At 39.9% G+C, this 20,483-nt stretch overlaps 1 protein-coding gene across 1 annotated transcript in view; it reads right to left on the bottom strand.

Moving 5' to 3' along the window:
- Positions 1–20,483, bottom strand: part of faf1 (Fas (TNFRSF6) associated factor 1) — a 70,260-nt gene that overhangs the window by 20,463 nt on the left and 29,314 nt on the right. Inside the window, exons 9-16 of the mRNA XM_020612996.1 lie at positions 19,924–20,019; positions 19,668–19,791; positions 19,486–19,549; positions 19,277–19,358; positions 11,504–11,658; positions 7,023–7,159; positions 6,817–6,905; positions 442–522 (exon numbers count right to left, since the gene is read on the bottom strand). Coding sequence (XP_020468652.1) covers positions 442–522; positions 6,817–6,905; positions 7,023–7,159; positions 11,504–11,658; positions 19,277–19,358; positions 19,486–19,549; positions 19,668–19,791; positions 19,924–20,019 — 828 coding nt within the window. The remainder of the gene's footprint in view (positions 1–441; positions 523–6,816; positions 6,906–7,022; positions 7,160–11,503; positions 11,659–19,276; positions 19,359–19,485; positions 19,550–19,667; positions 19,792–19,923; positions 20,020–20,483) is intronic.

Below are 20,483 nucleotides of genomic sequence, written 5' to 3'. Positions count from 1 at the left end.
TTCACTACGCTGCAGCTGTACTGAAACGTCTGCTTTTTCTCAGCCATGTGGCTTTTTTTTAATGCAAAGAATAAAACAATGTGCATAATTTGAGGCATCTTTCAGAGTGCAAAGGCCTTTTGTTGACTTTACATAAATATTACAACAGGATTATTAGCAAAACAAAGAGTTTTAATTCATGCAACAGGAAAACAAAGGTGCTACACACAAAAAAAGCCAAAATACTTAACTTGCGCTTTTCTGGTTAAACCCCAAATGTAGACAATGTACACGTACTGTTTAATACACCTCAATAAACTCAGAGCACAGTAAAAGTAGAGTAACTCAAACAACAACAACAACACAGGACTATTTGCTATTTCAAGCTCTTGGTTTTGATTTAAAAGTGACAGATGTCAGGAAACAACAGCTAATAAATGGCAGCAATGTTTTATTAAGTACCTTCTTACGGTCAGCCTCTAAAGACAGGCGGTAGGCCTCGTCCTGTTCTCTCTTCACCATCTCTCTTGCCTCACGCTCATCCTGGGTGGAGGGAGGGAGAGAAAAAGTTGGGCGTATTAACTAACAACATAATGAAAACCATACAGGGACAAAACATCTAAGCTGAGGTGCCGGGTGTGGGAGCCAGAAAGGACCGAGCAAAGGAAAATGCAGCATGTCAAGTGTGGTTACGTACAAACACCAGGTATGAAAGAGTAGCACCAGAGGGGAATTCATTGCGACTGGGCTGTCATTTACCAGAGCCCGAGCCTCTTTTATGTTTCCTCATCTCAGTTTCACTGTCCCTTTCTCTTTCATTCACTCTGCCTCTCTCTTCCTGTTTGTACAGAGGGAAGGGGACAAGCAGCCTTTCTCTTTCTACCTGCTGTGGCTACAAAGTGTTTTATAAAGACTGGAACTAAATACAAGTGTCCATTGTGTTAACAGTGCACTGCCATTAGTTCCCCATTTTCTGAAAGCTCATGCTGTGTGCCCGGATATGGCAAAGTAACCTTATTGTGATCATCAGAGGACTACTGTGCAGCTAACCAAAAGGACAGTGTGCATTGTTGTATTCAGCTGGAAAATGCAAAGGATACATTTGTGCATTTGCCTTACATAATAGATGAACATTGAAAGGAAACAGTAAAAGAATGGTAGATAGGGACAAAAGCATCAAAAGTGGCTGGTTTCAATAGACTGGCCACGAGTCACGCAAACAAGTCGCACAGTGGTTCATGTCTGATACTAGTGTTCCATTGTTGTACAAATGCACCATCTGCTGTGAATGACCTAATGTTCACCAGAGGCATGAAGTGAAATTTTTATCTATCATGTATCTGCTCAAACATGAATGAATCATACAGGTCCATATACTGTAATAAGTAAATAAAAAAGGTGAAAAATAAAAGCAAAGGACATGCAATTAAGCATATAAAAAAATAAAAAACAAAAGCATTCTAGAAAGATGTGATTTCTAAAACCTTATCTTTGGAGGAAAAACAAAAGATTTTCCAAATCTATATCTTGGCTACTTATCAAGTTAGATAGATGTGTGATGTCTTCCACTAGTGATGATGCACTCCTGTCCACAAAACCCATGGTGATTAGTCAGTCAGTTACTAACTACCAAAATAAAACACAGACAACCACAGGAATGACTGGCGAGTCAGTAAGGTGGGTTGAAATCACAATATTGCTGTCCAGCTGCTTCATTTCCAGACAGACACAAAGGTCACTGTCAAAGCAGAACTTCTGGGTTGGGTAGATGTCCGTGTTTGTGTCAGAGTTAGCTTTTGAAGAGGCAAGGTGGATGAAAGGAGAAAAACGAAGAAAGAGGGAAGGGAGCTACGGAGAGAAGAGTGCAGGTTCAAGTTCAACCCTGTAGATGGGATAGGTCCTGTCAGATACAGGGAGGCCGCCCACCAAGAGACCGGGTATGTCAAGAGGTTTCTTCCATTAAAAGGAGTTTTGACTCCCCACTGTCACCAGGTGCGTGCTCAAGGGGGATTTGTTGAGTTTTTCTCAATAACAATAATAATAGTAATAAAGTAAGGTCTAGACCTTACTATGTAAGGTGTCCTGAGATTTAGTGATATACAAATAAAACTGAATTGAATACAATAAAATCCTGTAGTTACTGTTATTAATCATGAGTAATCTAAATGCACATTATGCCTTCATCATCACTTATATTGACTCCCCACTGTCACCAGGTGCGTGCTCAAGGGGGATTTGTTGAGTTTTTCTCAACAATAACAATAATAATAGTAATAAAGTAAGGTCTAGACCTTACTATGTAAGGTGTCCTGAGATTTAGTGATATACAAATAAAACTGAATCGAATACAATAAAATCCTGTAGTCATGAGTAATCTAAATGTACATTATGCCTTCATCATCACTTATATTCACGATGCTGTCATTTTGTAGTATTTTCCAATCTCAAGCCAGTTGTCACAATGGCTATGATACATAAAAACACAGTAATAAAACAATTAATTTAAACAGATGCCATAAAAAAGGAAGAGGAAAAACTCAAATGATGCTTTCTGCGCCCAAAAATAAATTGGCTCATAAGAAAAGCATGGTTCAAAAATAATTAGCAAAACAAGACTGTTTCTTAGCAGTCAGCTGACTATGGAGAACTTTATATCATGTGTTATCTAAATAAAAGGACACAAGGGGTATATTTGGCAGCAAGTGAACATTCAGTCTTCAAGGTTGATGCGTTGGAAGCAGGAAAACTTTTCAAAAAAATAACATTAGTTTGAATCTTTGTTACAATGGTTGAAATTAAGAAATGCTGTACATTGGTCTCTATGAAGAGAAACATTCAGCAGCTATAATGGTGATAATACACCTAGCGTGAAGAAGCTGTTGAACACATTCTCTGACTTGTCCTCATGCCCAGTTTTCACTCCTGCAACATATTTTTATCACTAATTAATATAATAGATAAGTCTGTACTCTTTCAGATGATATAACTATGGAAGCGAACTAATTCACTAGTGCCATCCAACTGCTGCATTGATTCCTATGTACACAGTATTAAGCAGGTGGTCGGTGTTATGGCTCATCGGTGTAAAGTTTCAGTATTTCACTAATTCATACAACATACAATGTAAGGTAGTGAACCAAGCCAACAAAATGTGTCTGAAGCATCAGAAACGATTGTGTAGTCACAGCTGGCATACAGTAACATGTCTGCTCAAATTTACTTCTCTTTTGCTCATTTTAAAGAGTTCAATTTATGCACAGCAGCTTGTGTTTAGACAACATAAAACATTTTACAAGTGTGGTTTATTTGCCAAATTTGTTTAAAAAAATTGGCTCAGTGGAAAGCAAGGCTTTAAAACAAAATAATTTTGGTGCATGTGCTGAACTAGCACATTTTGGCACTATCTTAAAAATCTCAAATGTTAAGTGAGAACCTACAGTCAACTTCATGACTCCCGGCTCAATCTGACATGTGTACATACTCTGAATTCTTCTAGTCTTCTCATGCCATGATTATTTGAAATGTGACATGAGTATCAAATTCAAAATGCAGCCAGAGCATTGTAGCAAAAATAGCAACACAGAGAGAATAGCTGTCACTCATACAGTAACCCACCTGAGGAAGTCTAACCCTCAGGGTGTGTGTGACAAGATTGACTCCCTAACCACTGTTCCCATCAATGACATGCTATGACTATCACATTAGAAATGAAAAAAAGAGGCTTTCTAGTTGACCGACTGCAAAAATCTTAATACGGTGTGAGACCTGTCATCTATATCAACAGTAATCAACAAAAAGTCACAATAATGTTAGAGAGGCTGAACGAAAGTGTGGGAATAAAAGAGACCATGGCATAAGATTTCACAGTTGAGACGATTCAGCCCAAAGTGTATATGTTTTGATGCACAGAAACAAGGGTCTTATTAATGATCACATTTTAGCTACATGAATCTTTACATTACTCTTATATTTAAAACATTTTTATTACAAATGCTATGTTCTATTTTGCTTCTAATTCCTAAACCTCTGACTGTAAGACACTAAAATCAGAGGAAAAAAAGAGAGCTTGAGAGGATGACTCCAATACACAGCGGACTGAAAACCTACCAGGATAAAAACAGTGTTTCATTCATTGTGTTGTTTGATGTTGCTGAGTAAACATATCAGCAAGTGGCTAAGAAGGCCAGATGAAAGACTTTGACAGTGAGGGGACTTTTACTGTCATAATGTTACAGATTTCAGTCTCCGACATGAAAGATCATCACCGCCCTGCCCTCATTTAATTGTATGGAGTGCATCACTCAGTGGTGTTTGTCAGCTTTCTATCAGGGTAAAAGGCCTAGTCGACAGACAGAGCAGCGCAGTGTTAGCTACACACTGGAGTGAATAGGAGGCCCCTACTGTACCTAATGAAAGACAAAAGACTGAAGTTGGCACAGTGAATGACAAATAAATGGGAATGACGAGATATACTTACATTTGCTTTGCTTGTCATTGGAAGTATGCCACAGTTTACCACTGAAATATGATCTGTACCAACATGTTGTGATTTACAGTGGATTTGCAAAGTATTCTGACCCTTTCAAGTTTTCCACATTTTACTGTTTCAGAATAATCTTAAAACGGATTCAAATCATGTTTTTTCTTTCTTTCTCATCAATCTACACACAATACTCCACAAGTGGAAACACGTTTTTGGACTATTTGGACAATTTATTAAAAATAAAAGACTGAAATATCCCATTTACAAAAGTAGTCAGACCCTTTGTTATGACACTTGCAAATGAGCTCTAGTGCATCCTAATGTTATCAGTAGATACCATCCCTACAGTCAAACATGGTGGTGACAGCATCATGCTGTGGGGATATTTTTCTGCATCTGGGACTGGGAGACAACTCAGGATAGAGGGATGGATGGATGGATGCAAAAAAAAAAAAAACATAAGCATATGTGTCAAACTCAAGGCCCACAAGATCATTTTATATATCTTTTTTTAATGGCGATATGAAGCGCTGATAACACACGCACGCACACACACACACACACACACACACACACACACACACACATCTGAAAACAGAGCCTTTCTAAACCGGTGGGAGGCTGAGTATATGTTTACTGACATTGTCGGTAAACCCGTGTGTCTTATTTGTGGAGCTAATGTGGCTGTAATTTAGGAATATAACCTAATACGGCACTATGAGACAAAACATCAGGACAAGCTGAGAAACGTGAATGAAGAGCAGAAGCTACAGAAGGTAGAGGAGTTGAAGAGGAATCTGACATCACAGCAGACGTTTTCACCAAAGTGAAATCACAGTGAAGCTGCTGTGAAATAAGTTTTATTGGGGCAGAGGAGAAAATCAGCCCGAACATTTACCGAGGGAGAGTTTCTGAAGAGCTGTGTCCAGACAAAAAGCAGGTGTTTGCAAATGTAAGCCTTAGCAGAAATATGGCTGCTGATTTTAAGTTCAAGTTTAATTATTTTGGAATAATATTGTATCCTGTCTGTTTCGATTCATATTGATGTTCAAAAACATTTAGTTTTAGTCTGTTCAATAAATGTTTATCCTGTTAGGCCCGCAACCTAAAGTGTGCTTTGAGTTTTGGCCCCCTGTTAGATTGAGTTTGACACCCCTGACTTAGAGCAATTCCAAATAAAAACCTTGTCTAGAGTGTTCAGGATCTCAGGCTGGGAGGAAGGTTTACATTTCAACAAGACAATGTCCACGAGCAATTTACAAAATGCTACAAATACGTGTTACTACTTTACCATTATGAAGTATTGTGTGCAGATTGGCGAGAAAAAAATGAACTGAATCCATTTTAAGATGAGTCTGAAACATAACAAAATGTAGAAAGCTTGAAAGGGTCTGAATACTTTCTAAATCCACAACATGTCTTAAGCAGGACAAAAAAGACCTGATGGTTACTGACAGTTAGAAAAAGGAAAAAAAAACAGCAAACGAGAAACCTGAGCACAGAAACATCTAGTCTGAAACTGACCTGAGGAAAAATAAAAGAGAGAGCACCATAGACTTATATGAAAAATGGATTATGGGTCACCACTTCCTGTCATTCTTTCCACACCGATTCTCCAAGTCTCCAAATCTACTGGAGGGATGAACACCATTCTTCCAAAAGATATTCCCTCATATGGTGTTTTGATGATGGTGATGGAGACGCTATCTAACATGTTAGTCCAAAATCTCCTGAAGTCTGGTAACTGATTCATATCATCATTCTCCTCAATCAGGTTTTTCCTTTAATTCACCATCCATCTGTAGATGGATCAGCTTCATCTTATTCTACAACGTAAGTTAACGTCATCCGACAAGTGCAAGTTCACACACCTTGTGGATAACTTTATAATGTAAACCCTGTATTGCTGCTGTTTACCTCGAGATCATTCCGGCCAAAGATGAAACAGTTGCTTCTGGCACAACTTTTCAGAGTTGTACAATTCTGCCTGTGAGTATTACAAACAAGTGTGATGTGTTTTCAGTTTAAAAAGCTTTAAACACATAGATTCATTTCTCCAGCTGGATGTCCAGGATCCTATATCGTTGTTCCACCACTACATGAAACAACAGACCCCACCAATGCAGCCCTCTGTGTCGTTTTCATGCAGGGAGCTGCGCTAAAATAATCTGTGTGAATATGGCCTAAGTCACCAGAAACAGGCTGTGCACAGTTACCTGTGCTATTGTATTATTACAAAAGAATACAGCAGTGCTACTTCTCTCTTCTATGGAGCAAAGCATCTTCTACATCTTTAAGAATCAGAGTTGACGTTTGTGTTTCACTGCAGCCCCAGGCTTCGTGGCAGTACTTACCTCATCCTTAATGTCCTCTTGTTGTTGAGCTGTAAAGATCTCCATTGCTCCCATTAACCTCATCATCAGCTCATCCACTGTCGTATTGCCTGAAGATCAAAAAGCTCAATCACAAGGTGTATAATTAATCTTTCTTACATTACTTAATGACAAACATATCTAAAGATTTTATGGTTAATCATGCTCTTATCTAAAGTAGGAACTACCTTGAATAACATTTAGAACTTCATTGGACGTGCGTTTGCCCATGACTATAAGGAGCAGAGGGAAGTGGTCCGTCTTGTATGTCCGTATAGTCTGTGTCACCACACTGCCAAAGTGCCTCGTACACATGGTAAGTAGTCTGGAAGACAAAGAAGTTAATCCAGTCCAAGTTTTACTTCATACATTTGACTGTTTTTCTTAGAAATGAAGACATATTGTATTTAAGAGCCTGAAACTAAAGAAATGCATAAATCATAAAGCAGACATATAAACACACACAAGCCTGTGTACACACATACACAAACATTTTACAACATATGGAAATGGAGACGTATCCTCAGCTCTTCAGAAGAGAAAGACACACAATTCGTGGCATTAAGGACTTTAAAACCAATTCTACATTTTTTTTTATTCCATCAGAGTGACATGCTATCTCAATTGGAATCGTAGATGAATTAGTATTCCTCACCAGACACCCAGAATTGATAGGGCAAGAGAGGATTTCTTATTCCATTACAAAGACAGAACTTTTTAAATTAACATTTCAGAGAGGGAAAAGGGTAGCAGGCAGCCGGGGCCCCGCCAAGCTCCCTGTAAATGTCATAATATTAATGAATTGCTATAGACTGAATGCAAATATAGATTAGCTTTTTCTCCTGCCTTTTAATAAGATCTACTTTAATAACTGGCTGGTAAAATAGAGAAGTTATGGAATGCATGGAGGGACAGCGGGTCAGAGGAAGAAGATAGATGGAAGGGATGGTGTCTGGGGGTGTGGGGATGTACCTCATTAAAACATGATGCCAAAGCTGAGGGAGCTACTTACAAACTTTTCAAACAGTGAAACTGAGTACTGGAGCTTGGTGTGGTACTTCTTAAGGTAATAATCATATCAGTGCATACCAAAAATATAAAAGTCAGACTGAAAAATCAGGGGAAAATGAAAAAGCTACCACATGTAAGCTCAAAGTAAAAACTGAATGTATGAGGCTTTGGAATATGATTCAAACCAAACTTTACCAAACGTTGAACTCTGAGTGACCCACATCTTATGAAAAAAACGTTGGGTACCCTAAATCCTATGATCTTTTTTTGTCCTGACATTTGTCCCTGTTCAGACCTCTACCCAGCCAGACCATAACAATAGCCTGGAGGGTAACTCTAACCTGTAATGAAAGGCCAGGGAACAATGGACACTAACTTGAAGGGTAACCCAATCTTAAATCTCCCTTTAAGCACAAGCCAACCTGCTTTGGTTTACATCTCAAAACTAAGGAAGTCAGTCCACCACAGCAAAAATTCATCATCACAACATAGAAACTGCTCCATATGGAACCACAGCCTGGAACTACTAAAGTACAAATCCACTGTGTGGATGAAAGAAATACTGTAATTGGAATATGAAACACCGAATCCATGAATCCTTTAATAGAACAAGTATGGACACAACACTGACAGCAGAAGGAAGTCAAGCTACTTCAGGAGCAGTCTCAATCAGCCACAACAAAACACAATAAGGAATGCAGCCTACACTCTGTACCAAGACTTAAGGCCTTTAAAACCCTTCAGGGGTAACTGAATGCAGAGGAAACACCTGCACGGAACCTGCAATTAATATGAGTTAAAGACTCTGCTTCAGTGGTTAATTTGATTGACAGCTTCTGATTTGTCACCCATCCCATCTCCTTTTCTCACTGCGCATTCAGACAGTAAAAACAGTTAATGTTTCACTGGACTGTCATGTCACATTTCTTCACATCAAGGTGGTGCGTGAAGATGCGAGTAGACTGGTTAGATCCAACAGTTGCTCAAGTGAGCAGCTGATGAGTCTGGCTAGTACAGTAGCACCGCAGGGAATATTTCTGTCAGCCACCTGTATGGGAGTGTGTATGGGAAACGGATGCTGATAACTGTGTCATACACACTTTGTTTCAAGCGAAAATGGACATGTTTTGATTTGAAAGTGACATTTTGTTTTCCCTCTAAACCAGTTGAGTTTTCAGGTAGGAGGATGTCAAAGGGAGAAGTCAAGCATAAAGAACAGGTTTGCATGTTGTTTTGTCCCTGCTCTTAGTGGTTACAAAGCCAAGTTACACTTATAGACCATTAAGATTAACAATGCTATTGTACAAGTGTTCATTTAAGTGTCAGGCCGTTGTAAACTGTCAACTAAATCTATACAAAAGAATTTGCCTTTTGCTTTTTTTTTAAAGTGCTTGTATGCATGGAATAAAATGTGTAATAGATTTGAGGAAGTATCACCACATTAAAAAATTATCTACTTTGAGTGTGTTTATCTATGGATAGTTGTGATATTTACCATGTGCAATGATGGTACAGTGCCTGTAGGTTATATCAGATTCATCTCCCATGGGTGACAATTACACTAGCATCCAATCAGCAGAAGTGCATTAATGCATAATTAATCATTTAACTGGGAGGCCTGGGAGAATACAAAGAGAAAAATAACAGGCGCATTCCAATATCAGCAGGTTCATCAAACACACACACCCACGGGCACGCACAGTCAGGATACCTTTCTAACAGCTTGTATGATTGATGCCAATCACCAGTCACTTTGGATCAACCAGAGAGCGTGAGAATGCGAAGAAGCAGGCTGTGTGAACGGTGAGTGCACACATGTGCATGCATGTGTTAGCAGCAAAGCTGTGACTAGCTGTGTGTGATGAAAAGCTCCAGATGTTGCCTGCCTTTTAATGTGCAATAAAAAGGCTCAGCTGGGGCAAAAAGCAAAGGAAGCCAATGGGAGAGAAAGGGGAGTGGAATGAAGGAAGGAGGGAATTTCCTTAAAAGAAATAATGGAGGGTTGAGGTCAGGGTGCGAGTCTTTCTTAAATGGTTCCTACCAGAGGGCAGGCTTAAATCTGGAGGTTCTGGGGAGAAGGAGAGCGCTGGGGTAGCAGGATAAAGAGAAGGGAAATAAAGAAGGACCAGGATGGAGAAGAGAGGAGAGGAAAAGGAAAAGATGTAGTAGAAAGATGAGAAACACAGGGACTGCAATGGGCATTTGGGTAATGAGCAAACCTTTAGCAGGTCCACCTTTACCTCCACCTCCCCTGCACAGGGCTTGGTCACCTGTTAAACAGTGCAGACTAAATTGATTTTCAAGTATATTATTTTATATTTTCCAAAAACCCAAATAAATATCTTAGTGGGTGTCTGTGTAATAACGCGGTTTTGCACAGACCTGTCAATTACTAACAGAGGCTGCTGGAGCTACATTAGGACTCCGAGCATAAATGGAGAGATAGAGATGTTTGGACTCCAAGGGAGTCCTTCATCTCCCACTGACCCTCTATTCAGACAGCTTAGTCAAGACTGCCCAATCAGGGGCCCCACCATGCAAACACAACGCCTTTTGTTAGCATGCAACTTCCAAGTTTCAAACAGAAAACAGAAAAGAGAAAATGAGAAGGCAGAGATACAGGGTGAGAGCAATGGAGTAAGAGCTGAATGCCAGCAATTAAAGACATGTCCACACTGATGCAATGTGAAATGCTGTTTGTGTGTCAAACAGGCTTCCATCCACACTAGCAGCTTCAAATTATTTTCTAAAAGCATCCCGTACACTGAACTGGTAAAACAGTGATTTCATTTTCAGTCTTTGAAACCTGGGTTTTACTGACTTTACAGTTGAAATAACATCCACAGTACGCAGTGAGATGGGGTAAGGCCCGAATGTGAAATACAACCCTTCACCACAGCTCAACAGCAGAAGAATCCATGTGGTAATGCAAACTGCAACATGGAATATCATTTAAATGTTCACTTTTATATGCACATTTAAATATTTGAATTGATCATTTGGTTAAACTACACATCTTTAAAACCTCGCTAATAATTCATGTAGCAATGCTTTATGGACTGTAGCATAAAACTGTGCCTAGCATGTGCATTCATGGCAAAACAGAAAACCACATGGTGCTACAGCATCAGGGGCTGACATAAAAGCAGGAAAACTGTGTTACAAAAATCCAATACTAGAGCACCTCAAATTACAACAGTAAAACTTATTACTGTATCTCTGTCTTTCTGACACAGCCTCAACAAACATTACACCCTGTGTCACAAAAGTAGCGCTTCAAGACAGGGCTATTATATTTAAAATATAATACAGGTGGTTCCCATTATTGTTTACAGCTCATGTAGGTTTATCAAATAAAACCAAATACCAAAATGCAACTAATTATACATTAAAAAGATATTGCATTCTTCCAATATGTATGGGAGATTATTAGATTAAAAAATGAATTACTTCATATAGAATTATGAAACAAAAGAGTGCATTGAACTAAATTGTGTCTTAATTCAAACCACAGTTGCAGTACTGAGTAAAGGCTGTAAGTCACACAGAGACCAGGGAACAAACAAAGATATGGTATAAATGATAAATCCCACAGCTCTACAACCAGCAGGCCATCAGAAAAAAAAAAATCGCTCATGCCTCTGGCTGGCTCTAGTACCTGGCTTTGTTAGCTTCTTTAGTGACATCCCAGGCCCATGTGATGAAGTTCTGGCTCAGATAGGAGACAACAGAGTCAGCACACATCATTTGGGAGCAGAAGACGTTGCTGAGGACACTGTCATCATTGTGGAGGTAGATGGCCAGCAGCTTTCTCTGTGTAGAGCAGGAAAAAAAAAAGAGGAAAAGAGAGGCAGACACAAAAGATGTGAGCGGAATGTACCAACGCTTCCCTTGGGACATTTGTCTTGCTGAAATGAAAAGGCCGCTACAACTGATTTTCCAAAGGGAGGTGACTTACTGTTATGGGAAACAAAACAACAAATGGTATCACTGGCTGTCAATAGGGGTGCAAAGCTTTTGTTATAATTGTGGAAAAGTGACCTTTGGAATCTGTATAACACAAACACCTCAGAAAACAATGAACCTTTAACGCTACAATGATGAAAATTACATTTAACATATCCAGTGCTGTGCCATCACTGGAGAGATACAGTGGGTACGGAAAGTATTCAGACCCCCTTAAATTTTTCACTCTTTGTTATATTGCAGCCATATGCTAAAATCATTTAAGTTCATTTTTTTCCTCATTAATGTACACACAGCACCCCATATTGACAGAAAAACACAGGATTTTTGACATTTTTGCAGATTTATTAAAAAAGAAAAACTGAAATATCACATGGTCATAAGTATTCAGACCCTTTGCTGTGACACTCATATATTTAACTTAGGTGCTGTCCATTTCTTCTGATCATCCCTGAGATGGTTCTACACCTTCATTTGAGTCCAGCGGTGTTTGATTATACTGATTGGACGTGATTAGGAAAGCCACACACCTGTCTATATAAGACCCTACAGCTCACACTGCATGTCAGAGCAAATGAGAATCATGAGGTCAAAGGAACTGCCTGAAGAGCTCACAGACAGAATTGTGGCAAGGCACAGATCTGGCCAAGGTTACAAAAAAAATTTCTGCTGCACTTAAGGTTCCAAAGAGCACAGTGGCCTCCATAATCCTTAAATGGAAGACATTTGGGACGACCAGAACCCTTCCTAGAGCTGGCCGTCCGGCCAAACTGAGCTATCGGGGGAGAAGAGCCTTGGTGAGAGAGGTACAGAAGAACCCAAAGATGACTGTGGCTGAGCTCCAGAGATGCAGTCGGGAGATGGGAGAAAGTTGTAAAAAGTCAACCATCACTGCAGCCCTCCACCAGTCGGGGCTTTAGGGCAGAGTGCCCCGACAGAAGCCTCTCCTCAGTGCAAGACACATGAAAGCCTGCATGGAGTTTGCTAAAAAACACCTGAAGGACTCCAAGATAGTGAGAAATAAGATTCTCTGGTCTGATGAGACCAAGATAGAACTTTTTGGCCTTAATTCTAAGCGGTATGTGTGGAGAAAACCAGGCACTGCTCATCACCTGTCCAATACAGTCCCAACAGTGAAGCATGGTGGTGGCAGCATCATGCTATGGGGGTGTTTTTCAGCTGCAGGGACAGGACGACTGGTTGCAATCGAGGGAAGGATGAATGCGGCCAAGTACAGGGATATCCTGGACGAAAACCTTCTCCAGAGTGCTCAGGACCTCAGACTGGGCCGAAGGTTCACCTTCAAACAAGACAATGACCCTAAGCACACAGCTAAAATAACGAAGGAGTGGCTTCACAACAACTCCGTGACTGTTCTTATACTTATACTTCATTTGTATTTGGTGGCATTCATGGGGACGGCAAAGTAAGAATTTCACTGTACAGGGAAACACGTTTCCTAACTGTGCATATGACAAACACTTTGCATATACAGTGGGTACGGAAAGTATTCAGACCCCCTTAAATTTTTCACTCTTTGTTATATTGCAGCCATATGCTAAAATCATTTAAGTTCATTTTTTTCCTCATCAATGTACACACAGCACCCCATATTGACAGAAAAACACAGAATTTTTGACATTTTTGCAGATTTATTAAAAAAGAAAAACTGCCATAAGATGACATGAGAGACCGCCGAGTGCAGAGCCAACATAACTTCTACTGACCACAGCAAGGCCACAACTGGTAAAAGAAAAGCAAATACCACGCAAAATCAAATGGAGAGTGGTGTAAATAAAACTTCTCTTGGAGGCGACAAAGATATGGAGAAAACAAAACAGACAAATCACTCTATTTATTTTACACCAAATGCCAGCAGCCTGTTCAGGTTAGCAGCGGCAGGGCCAGACAATATTGACGAAGCTCCAAATCCAAGGATATTGACACCATCATATAAGCCTGGCAGATTCTCCCTACTGACAATCTAATTAAAAAACAAACACACCCACAAACATTAAAGGTTCCAGGGGACAATGTTGGAAATAATGCTCTCTAAATTACATGTCACTTCTCTTGCTATAAAAGAACAAATAAGAAAAACTCTCTCAGTCTCTGCTTAGTTCATTTTTAACCACGGCTGCGAAGGGGGAGTCAAGGGGTCCGTTTCTCAGGAGCAGTAATCTGGGCTACGTACACCAAAAAATAAAACAAAAAACAAAAACAAAAAAAAACCCCTACACAGGGTGTAAAATGTGAAGGAAAGTGAAAGAAGAAGTTGTGCTATACTGTGGCCTGTGTAGAATAGGAATGGGAGAGCACTGCTGTGTTTGCTCAACGATTAGTGCTTTAGACTAATCTCCAGGGCTCCTAGCGAGAAGGAGCTGGGGACTCATTCACTGGGCCGATTCAACGGCCTGAAAAGATTAAACACTCATGCTGAGAAGACAAGCAAATTCAGTCTTGAGAGAGGAATGAGTGTGAGGGGAGGGAGAGTTTTACAGCACGAGGGGGGGGGAAAAACCTGATACACGCTCCAAAGCTGACATCCCAACACACACGCACACATGCACAAACTTAACTGTGGGGTACCCGCAAGTTAAGGAGGACTCACACTCATACACATGCATGCTCAATTAGAGCAAGTGTAAAGACTAATCAAAGTGGGCATTTTGGCCAACTGAACTCCTTCATCTTAGTTAAACTGTCCATACCCCTCTGTTCCCTCTCCGCTTTCAAGTCAGATCTTTTGTATTGCCCGTCTTAGCAGGGAGGAGCAAATCCCTCAGTTCAGCTAAATTACTAGGTCCAACCTGAGCTAGATAGTGACCCCATAGCCTTTCCTCACACCTGTTCACCTAAATCTAAGCTTGCTTTGTGTGTCTGAAAGAGAGTAAAGATTTCACACAGCAGAACAGTGTGCACAGTGAGCGAGCTTGAGCCCCTGACTTTATAATCGCTCTTATGCTGGAGAGAGAGACGCCTTGTGGTGCTTGAGTTGTCAGCATTTTTTTTTTATTATTATTTTATCCAAATGTATATCACCAATATTTTTCTAGTTAAATGAAGCCTTGCTGCATCAAAATGAGCATTTTCCATTGTGTTGTAATGTCCCCCTAAATACGGTCTCATAATGACAATTATTTAGGATTAACAAAAGAGATACTTAACACTATATGCACTATACTGTAGCTACCATCCTCAGTTCCTAGCTAAGAGTTAAACACCACAGAAAAGCCAAGCTGAACTTGAGAGACATCCATAAAGTACAGTCAATAGTGTTTACCTGTATCACAGTAATAATGCTACAGCTCTGTTATATAAAAAAAAAAGGTCCCAAACATGGGTGTTTAATGGGCTTACAATCCTTTTACGTCTGATCATTTCTGTTATGAGGCTGCTCAGTGTAACATGACAAATCACTGCTAACCAATGTTATAAAATAAAAACAGCATTCAAGATTTGGGTGCAGTGTACATAATACTGATCACAATAATGTGAAATGTATAATAACTTCCATTTACATTCCCTTATCTATCTCAGCATAGGTTTCATATGCATTTTAGCAATGTCTCCCTGCTTCCAGTATGACTGAACACAGCAGCATTAGCAGGTAAAGCATGCACAATGCTGCAAAATCCTTGAATATTTTAAGGGATAATCAACAATGATCGATACAATTTTAGACAATTATCGTTTTACACAGAGGCCTTTAACCCCCTGTTCTTTTACCTGCAAAGTTCAGAGTGGATTCTCCCATTATTTCTCCAACGGTTAGGAAGCCATAATCTTGTAAGAGCTAAGCAACCCTATCTTGTTCCTTATCTTTCTTCCCTCTTTGCTATAACCATCCACCAGAAGGAATTTGAAGTATGGGTATAAACAATATAGATGTGACTGAACTTTAGAGGGTAAGTGGCATCTTTTTCCTGACAGTTATTTGTTTAATTAGTTCTTTTTCAGTTTTCATATCTATGCCACATCAAGAGCTGACTTTTATTCACACGTGCAATATGCTTAACGAGGCCACAGGATACCAGTGAATAAGATGTAAACATACATAGTAAGGTACAGAGTGAAGGGAAGAACACATTGGTCCAGATAGTGATTGTTGTTCAGATGGCAGGATCAGTCTGGAAAAGCAAACACTTCAAAATGAAGAGCTCAAATGACTGGTCTAATGACCTTGCACACACAGTGGGAAAACATTTAGATCGATGACTACCCTCTCACAGGTTTTCCCACATGCAGCTAAAAACACTAACTAGTTATAGCAGAAATGACAAACTTTTAGACTTTTACGTGTGAAAAAAATACTAATAAAAGTTCTTGTCAGCCTTGAATTACACACTTACAGTTAATCAGATGTATCTTTTGGCTACTAATGGTTGGTAATATGTAGGTTGAATACATTCATATTGAGAAATATTTTCAACCTACTGTGGTTTCCTGCATTTCTACCTCCACACAAGAAAATTTTAACTTAGTTAGGAGCAGTAATATCGTTTATGATCTACATCCCTGGAAGTGACAGACATATGCACATCTATATACCATTTGCCATTCTAATTCACCGGCGCTCTTTCTTCTTGACTCTGCAAGGCTATTGCTGGGTTGTAAAGCGGATACTTGGCAGTGATAAATCCCCAAACTCCCGTCTTCAGCAAGGCTATGAATTTTTATGTGTCTTTGTGTGTGGCAGACAGGAGAGAGGAGTGGAAAGCAGAGGAGACTGGGGTTAGAGTGATTAACCACTGCGTTGATGGGGATTTAGTGAGGATCGTGGTGTAGTGATGGGTGGCCTATCTCTCTGTACGCTCTGACTAACCGCTGATCCCCAAGAGGGTTCAGCTCAGCTCAGCTCAGCTCTGCAGCCCAAAGCATTTTCATTAAGGATGGATTGAGTCTATCTCAACAGTCCCTCAACACACACCTTCAGAAACACTTCATCAAATGTAGTGTTTTGCTTAGTGATTAGCCTCTCCTGGGCTTTGAGAGAGTGAGACTGATTCCTCTGTTTATAAACCCACTGAGCAGTCCCCCTTCAGTCAAATCTGCCCAATTCCAATATCCACTTAATGAAGGAGGCTTTTTCTACAATGAGGACACAAAAACTAGATTCCTTTTCAAATGGAAGCAAAGCGCAAAAGATGGGTACATAGATGGAAATAGGGAGGGTGTAATCATGCACATATGCTACTGTGTAATGAAACCGTCAAAAGCAGCATGTTTTGGCCTGTTATCTAGGACAAAACAGGACAAAAACAGAACAGATCAAATAGCTTCTGTTTTTATGCAAAACTCTTTGCACATATCCAGGTTCCCTAAAGCTGTTCTAACCATGGCACAGTTGGCAGGCTAAATCAAGCACACCCAAATAAAAAAAAATATTGTCAAAATGAATACCATTTTGCCCCTGCGCTGTGTAGAGCACAGTGATACCGTACAGTGTGCATGAACACGTCGGCCATATTGTGCTGGCTTAGGAGAGGAGATCAGCTGGGAAGCAGGCGAGATGCCAAGCTTCTCTTTAGGCTTTTTCCATCTCTGTTTGTTTCACACTCTCTACATCCCTTACTACAGCCCCACCAACTCACCTGCTCTTATTTCTGTCTTCTCATAAAGTCTCTTGCTCAGAATTCCAATTTTTGCAGCCTCCTCTCTTTTCAGACCATGTTATGTGCATTACGCCCCTACTGTCATCTATTCCACCCTCCCTCCGTCTCCCTGGGCCTGGTGATCTGAACCCCCCTAACATCTTGCTGTGTCCTCACAGTCTAATAAGACTGTAATCCACACAAGCTGTCAGTTGATACAAGCATCCTTAAAAAGACAAAAGATGAAAAATAAGGGGAAAAGTGGACAGCTAAAAATAAAGCCTCAGCTGTCAGGGTGTAAATTTGATTATATGAATGTGGCTATAAAGTATTCTCCACACAGCAAAACAAAGGGGGTACACCAATAACAGTAAACACTGTAAGACAAAGGACTTCAACCCTGAATGGAATAAGCCATCAGTGCCAACACACCACAGCTATTGTTGAAGTCAATGAAAGTCATTTCATAGCTGCACATGAAGTAGCGGTTTTTAATCAAATTAGCATAAACAGTTATTGTCAAATATGTGCGATAGTTAAATTTAATTTAGCCCTGCTTGGCATATACTGTAGTGCAATGATGTTTCAGACTTGCGCTAATATGCCCTACATTTTAAGCAGTGCTTGAAATCATTAACTTTTTTCAGAGTAACTTTTTCTTCTTTTGGTGTTAATATTGCTTATCTACTCCCTCCACATGTGTAGGGAGTTGTACATTAGTGTGTCGTTTGTGCATCTGTAGCTCAAAAGGCAAAGGTGCAAATGCATTAAAAAAAAGGATAGTTAAAATGGAAAATAAACAACATTTTACCTGGCATAATGCAATATCAAGATACTGAACTGCAGAGGTCAATCAAGCTCATACTTTTAGGATGAATACTTTGTTCAATGAGCAGTACAGTAATGTGCTAACTGTCCCAGTTTAAAGATTCTGCCTCATAAAGTGTATAAAGCACTATGTAGTGTTATGGCATCTCATAAGCCAAACATGTAGATCAAACTTTAGGCTGGACAGCTGGAGCACTTACATGTCTGCTTTGTTTAACGGTAAGGGGGAAAACACGATACAAACTGTGTTGGGTTTGGACATTAAATACTCCAAACTTGTTAGGTCTGGGTCAGGTTTGGATGGAAATATGTGGCCTGATCAATACTCTATACCAATGCAACTCTAACCCCAACCCTTTTGGATTAGTAAAACACAACCTTCAAAATCGCAGGACTTCTTCATGATCTCATCCTTTCAGGACAGAAACAATAGTCAACCACTAGTGAGTACTAGTGAGTGTGAATAAGAACAGGGTTCTACACACTTGTTTATAGTCCAAAGAAATATAGTGTCTATTTTCCTAAAGCTATGGCTAACTGACATAATGAACTTAATCTCTTATATAGTGTGTATTTTCCTAAAGCTTTTGCTAACTGACATAATGAACTTAATCTCTCTGGTTTATTGAAGCCTGTAAAAGTGTAGACTGTACAGTAACTGGTTATAATAGTGACTCTCTGTGTTTTAAATTCCCACACAAGCTCAGTGACGAAGGAGAAGATATGAGAAATTCAGTATCTCCCCTGATAAACAGGGAATGAACAATATCCTGCTCAGGCTGTGTTCCTTGTCTATGTTGTCTTAAGCAAAAAAAAAAAAAAAAAACACCCAAAAAAGCAGTGACTATACACGAAGCAGTAATGATATCAGTGCTAAAGGACAAGCCAACAGCCAATTGGCAACACCTCCTATCTCAAAATTAAAACTGCCTGAAATACAAAGGGAGAAAGAAAAACAGGATTGTATTACCCACTACACAGTATCTCAGTAAAATAACTTTTTCCTATGAGCCCCCAAACAGTTCCCCTAACACCTTACTTACATCTCTGGCTTTGCCATAGAAGGCCTCTTGAGACGCCGCCTCCAAAGACCCAATGAAGAACATGGGGTGGGTCTCTCCATACCTACAGTACACACACACACACACACAAAGAAAAGGTACATAAAACACACTGTTAACAGGCCAGTTTCCTATGATTTCAAAGTCTCTTGAATAAATATGAGAAGCACCTGATTTAGCTCATAGCTCACCTTGAAGAAAATTCGGCAGTAAAGTGCAGTAAGGCATCAGCTTCATTCTCACTATTCTCGGGCACTGTAAGGAGACAAAGTGCTACATGGTAAAGCTTTGGATGTGTGCTGCTTCCATTTAATAGCTGGCGCTACAACTAAAAATTCTAACCTAACATCATTAAGCTAAATACAGTACGTACTCATAGATGATTTCCGACAGCCTGAGGAGCCCATTCCAAACATCTCTGAATCGTCCACACCAAACTCTGATGCATCCTCAAAATCATCCCCTTCACTGTCACTGATCATATGGACATCTGTACACTACAAACACAACTTAACTTTCACCAGAGGAAATTAACAACAGCACTTCAATTGCCATGCGTGTATATGCAGAGTCCAGTGGGAAAAGTAATGCACAGCAATGATCCTAAGAGAAACAGGGTGTGTATATACCTCTTCTGTGGGCTCCTGTGCATTGGCTGGTAAGGACCTCCGACAAACACTGAGGTGATGGCAAGGATAGCTGATTCCAGAAACGGCTAGTGTCATCTAAAAACAGGAAGCATCATAGAAGAGGGGTATGAAGCACAGTTGCATAATCAAGGACAAGCAGTGAGCTTTCAACACAGGTGATTACTTGCTCAATATTAGGCTACTCAAGGTTGATAAGTAAAATTAAGTGCTATCTGTTCATCAGAGGGGGCCAGTGATTGTAAATGTCACCCATGACTTTCTTCCTACTCAAATCTGACAAAGCAAACCACACAACTCACTCCCCTGTAATCTCTCTTAGTGTCTTCTCAAATACTTTGGTTAGCCTGTTTAGGAGTAAATAAACACAGGCTGGAGAAGCATAAATTGCATCATGCAATACTTTCAAACAAAGGCTTATTTATCTCTAATGGGGAGAACCTTGATGAGGTTTCTGTACACCTGGAGTAGCCGATGGTGTGATAGTGGTTTGCAGTAAGAGAGCACCTTACTAATGAGCTCCCAAATCCAAACCCAGGACT

Source organism: Monopterus albus, unplaced genomic scaffold (assembly GCF_001952655.1).
Source record: "Monopterus albus unplaced genomic scaffold, M_albus_1.0 scaffold129.1, whole genome shotgun sequence".
Lineage (NCBI taxonomy): Eukaryota > Metazoa > Chordata > Actinopteri > Synbranchiformes > Synbranchidae > Monopterus > Monopterus albus.
Note: the sequence above shows the minus strand (reverse complement) of the source record. Positions and strands in the feature narration are given on the sequence as shown.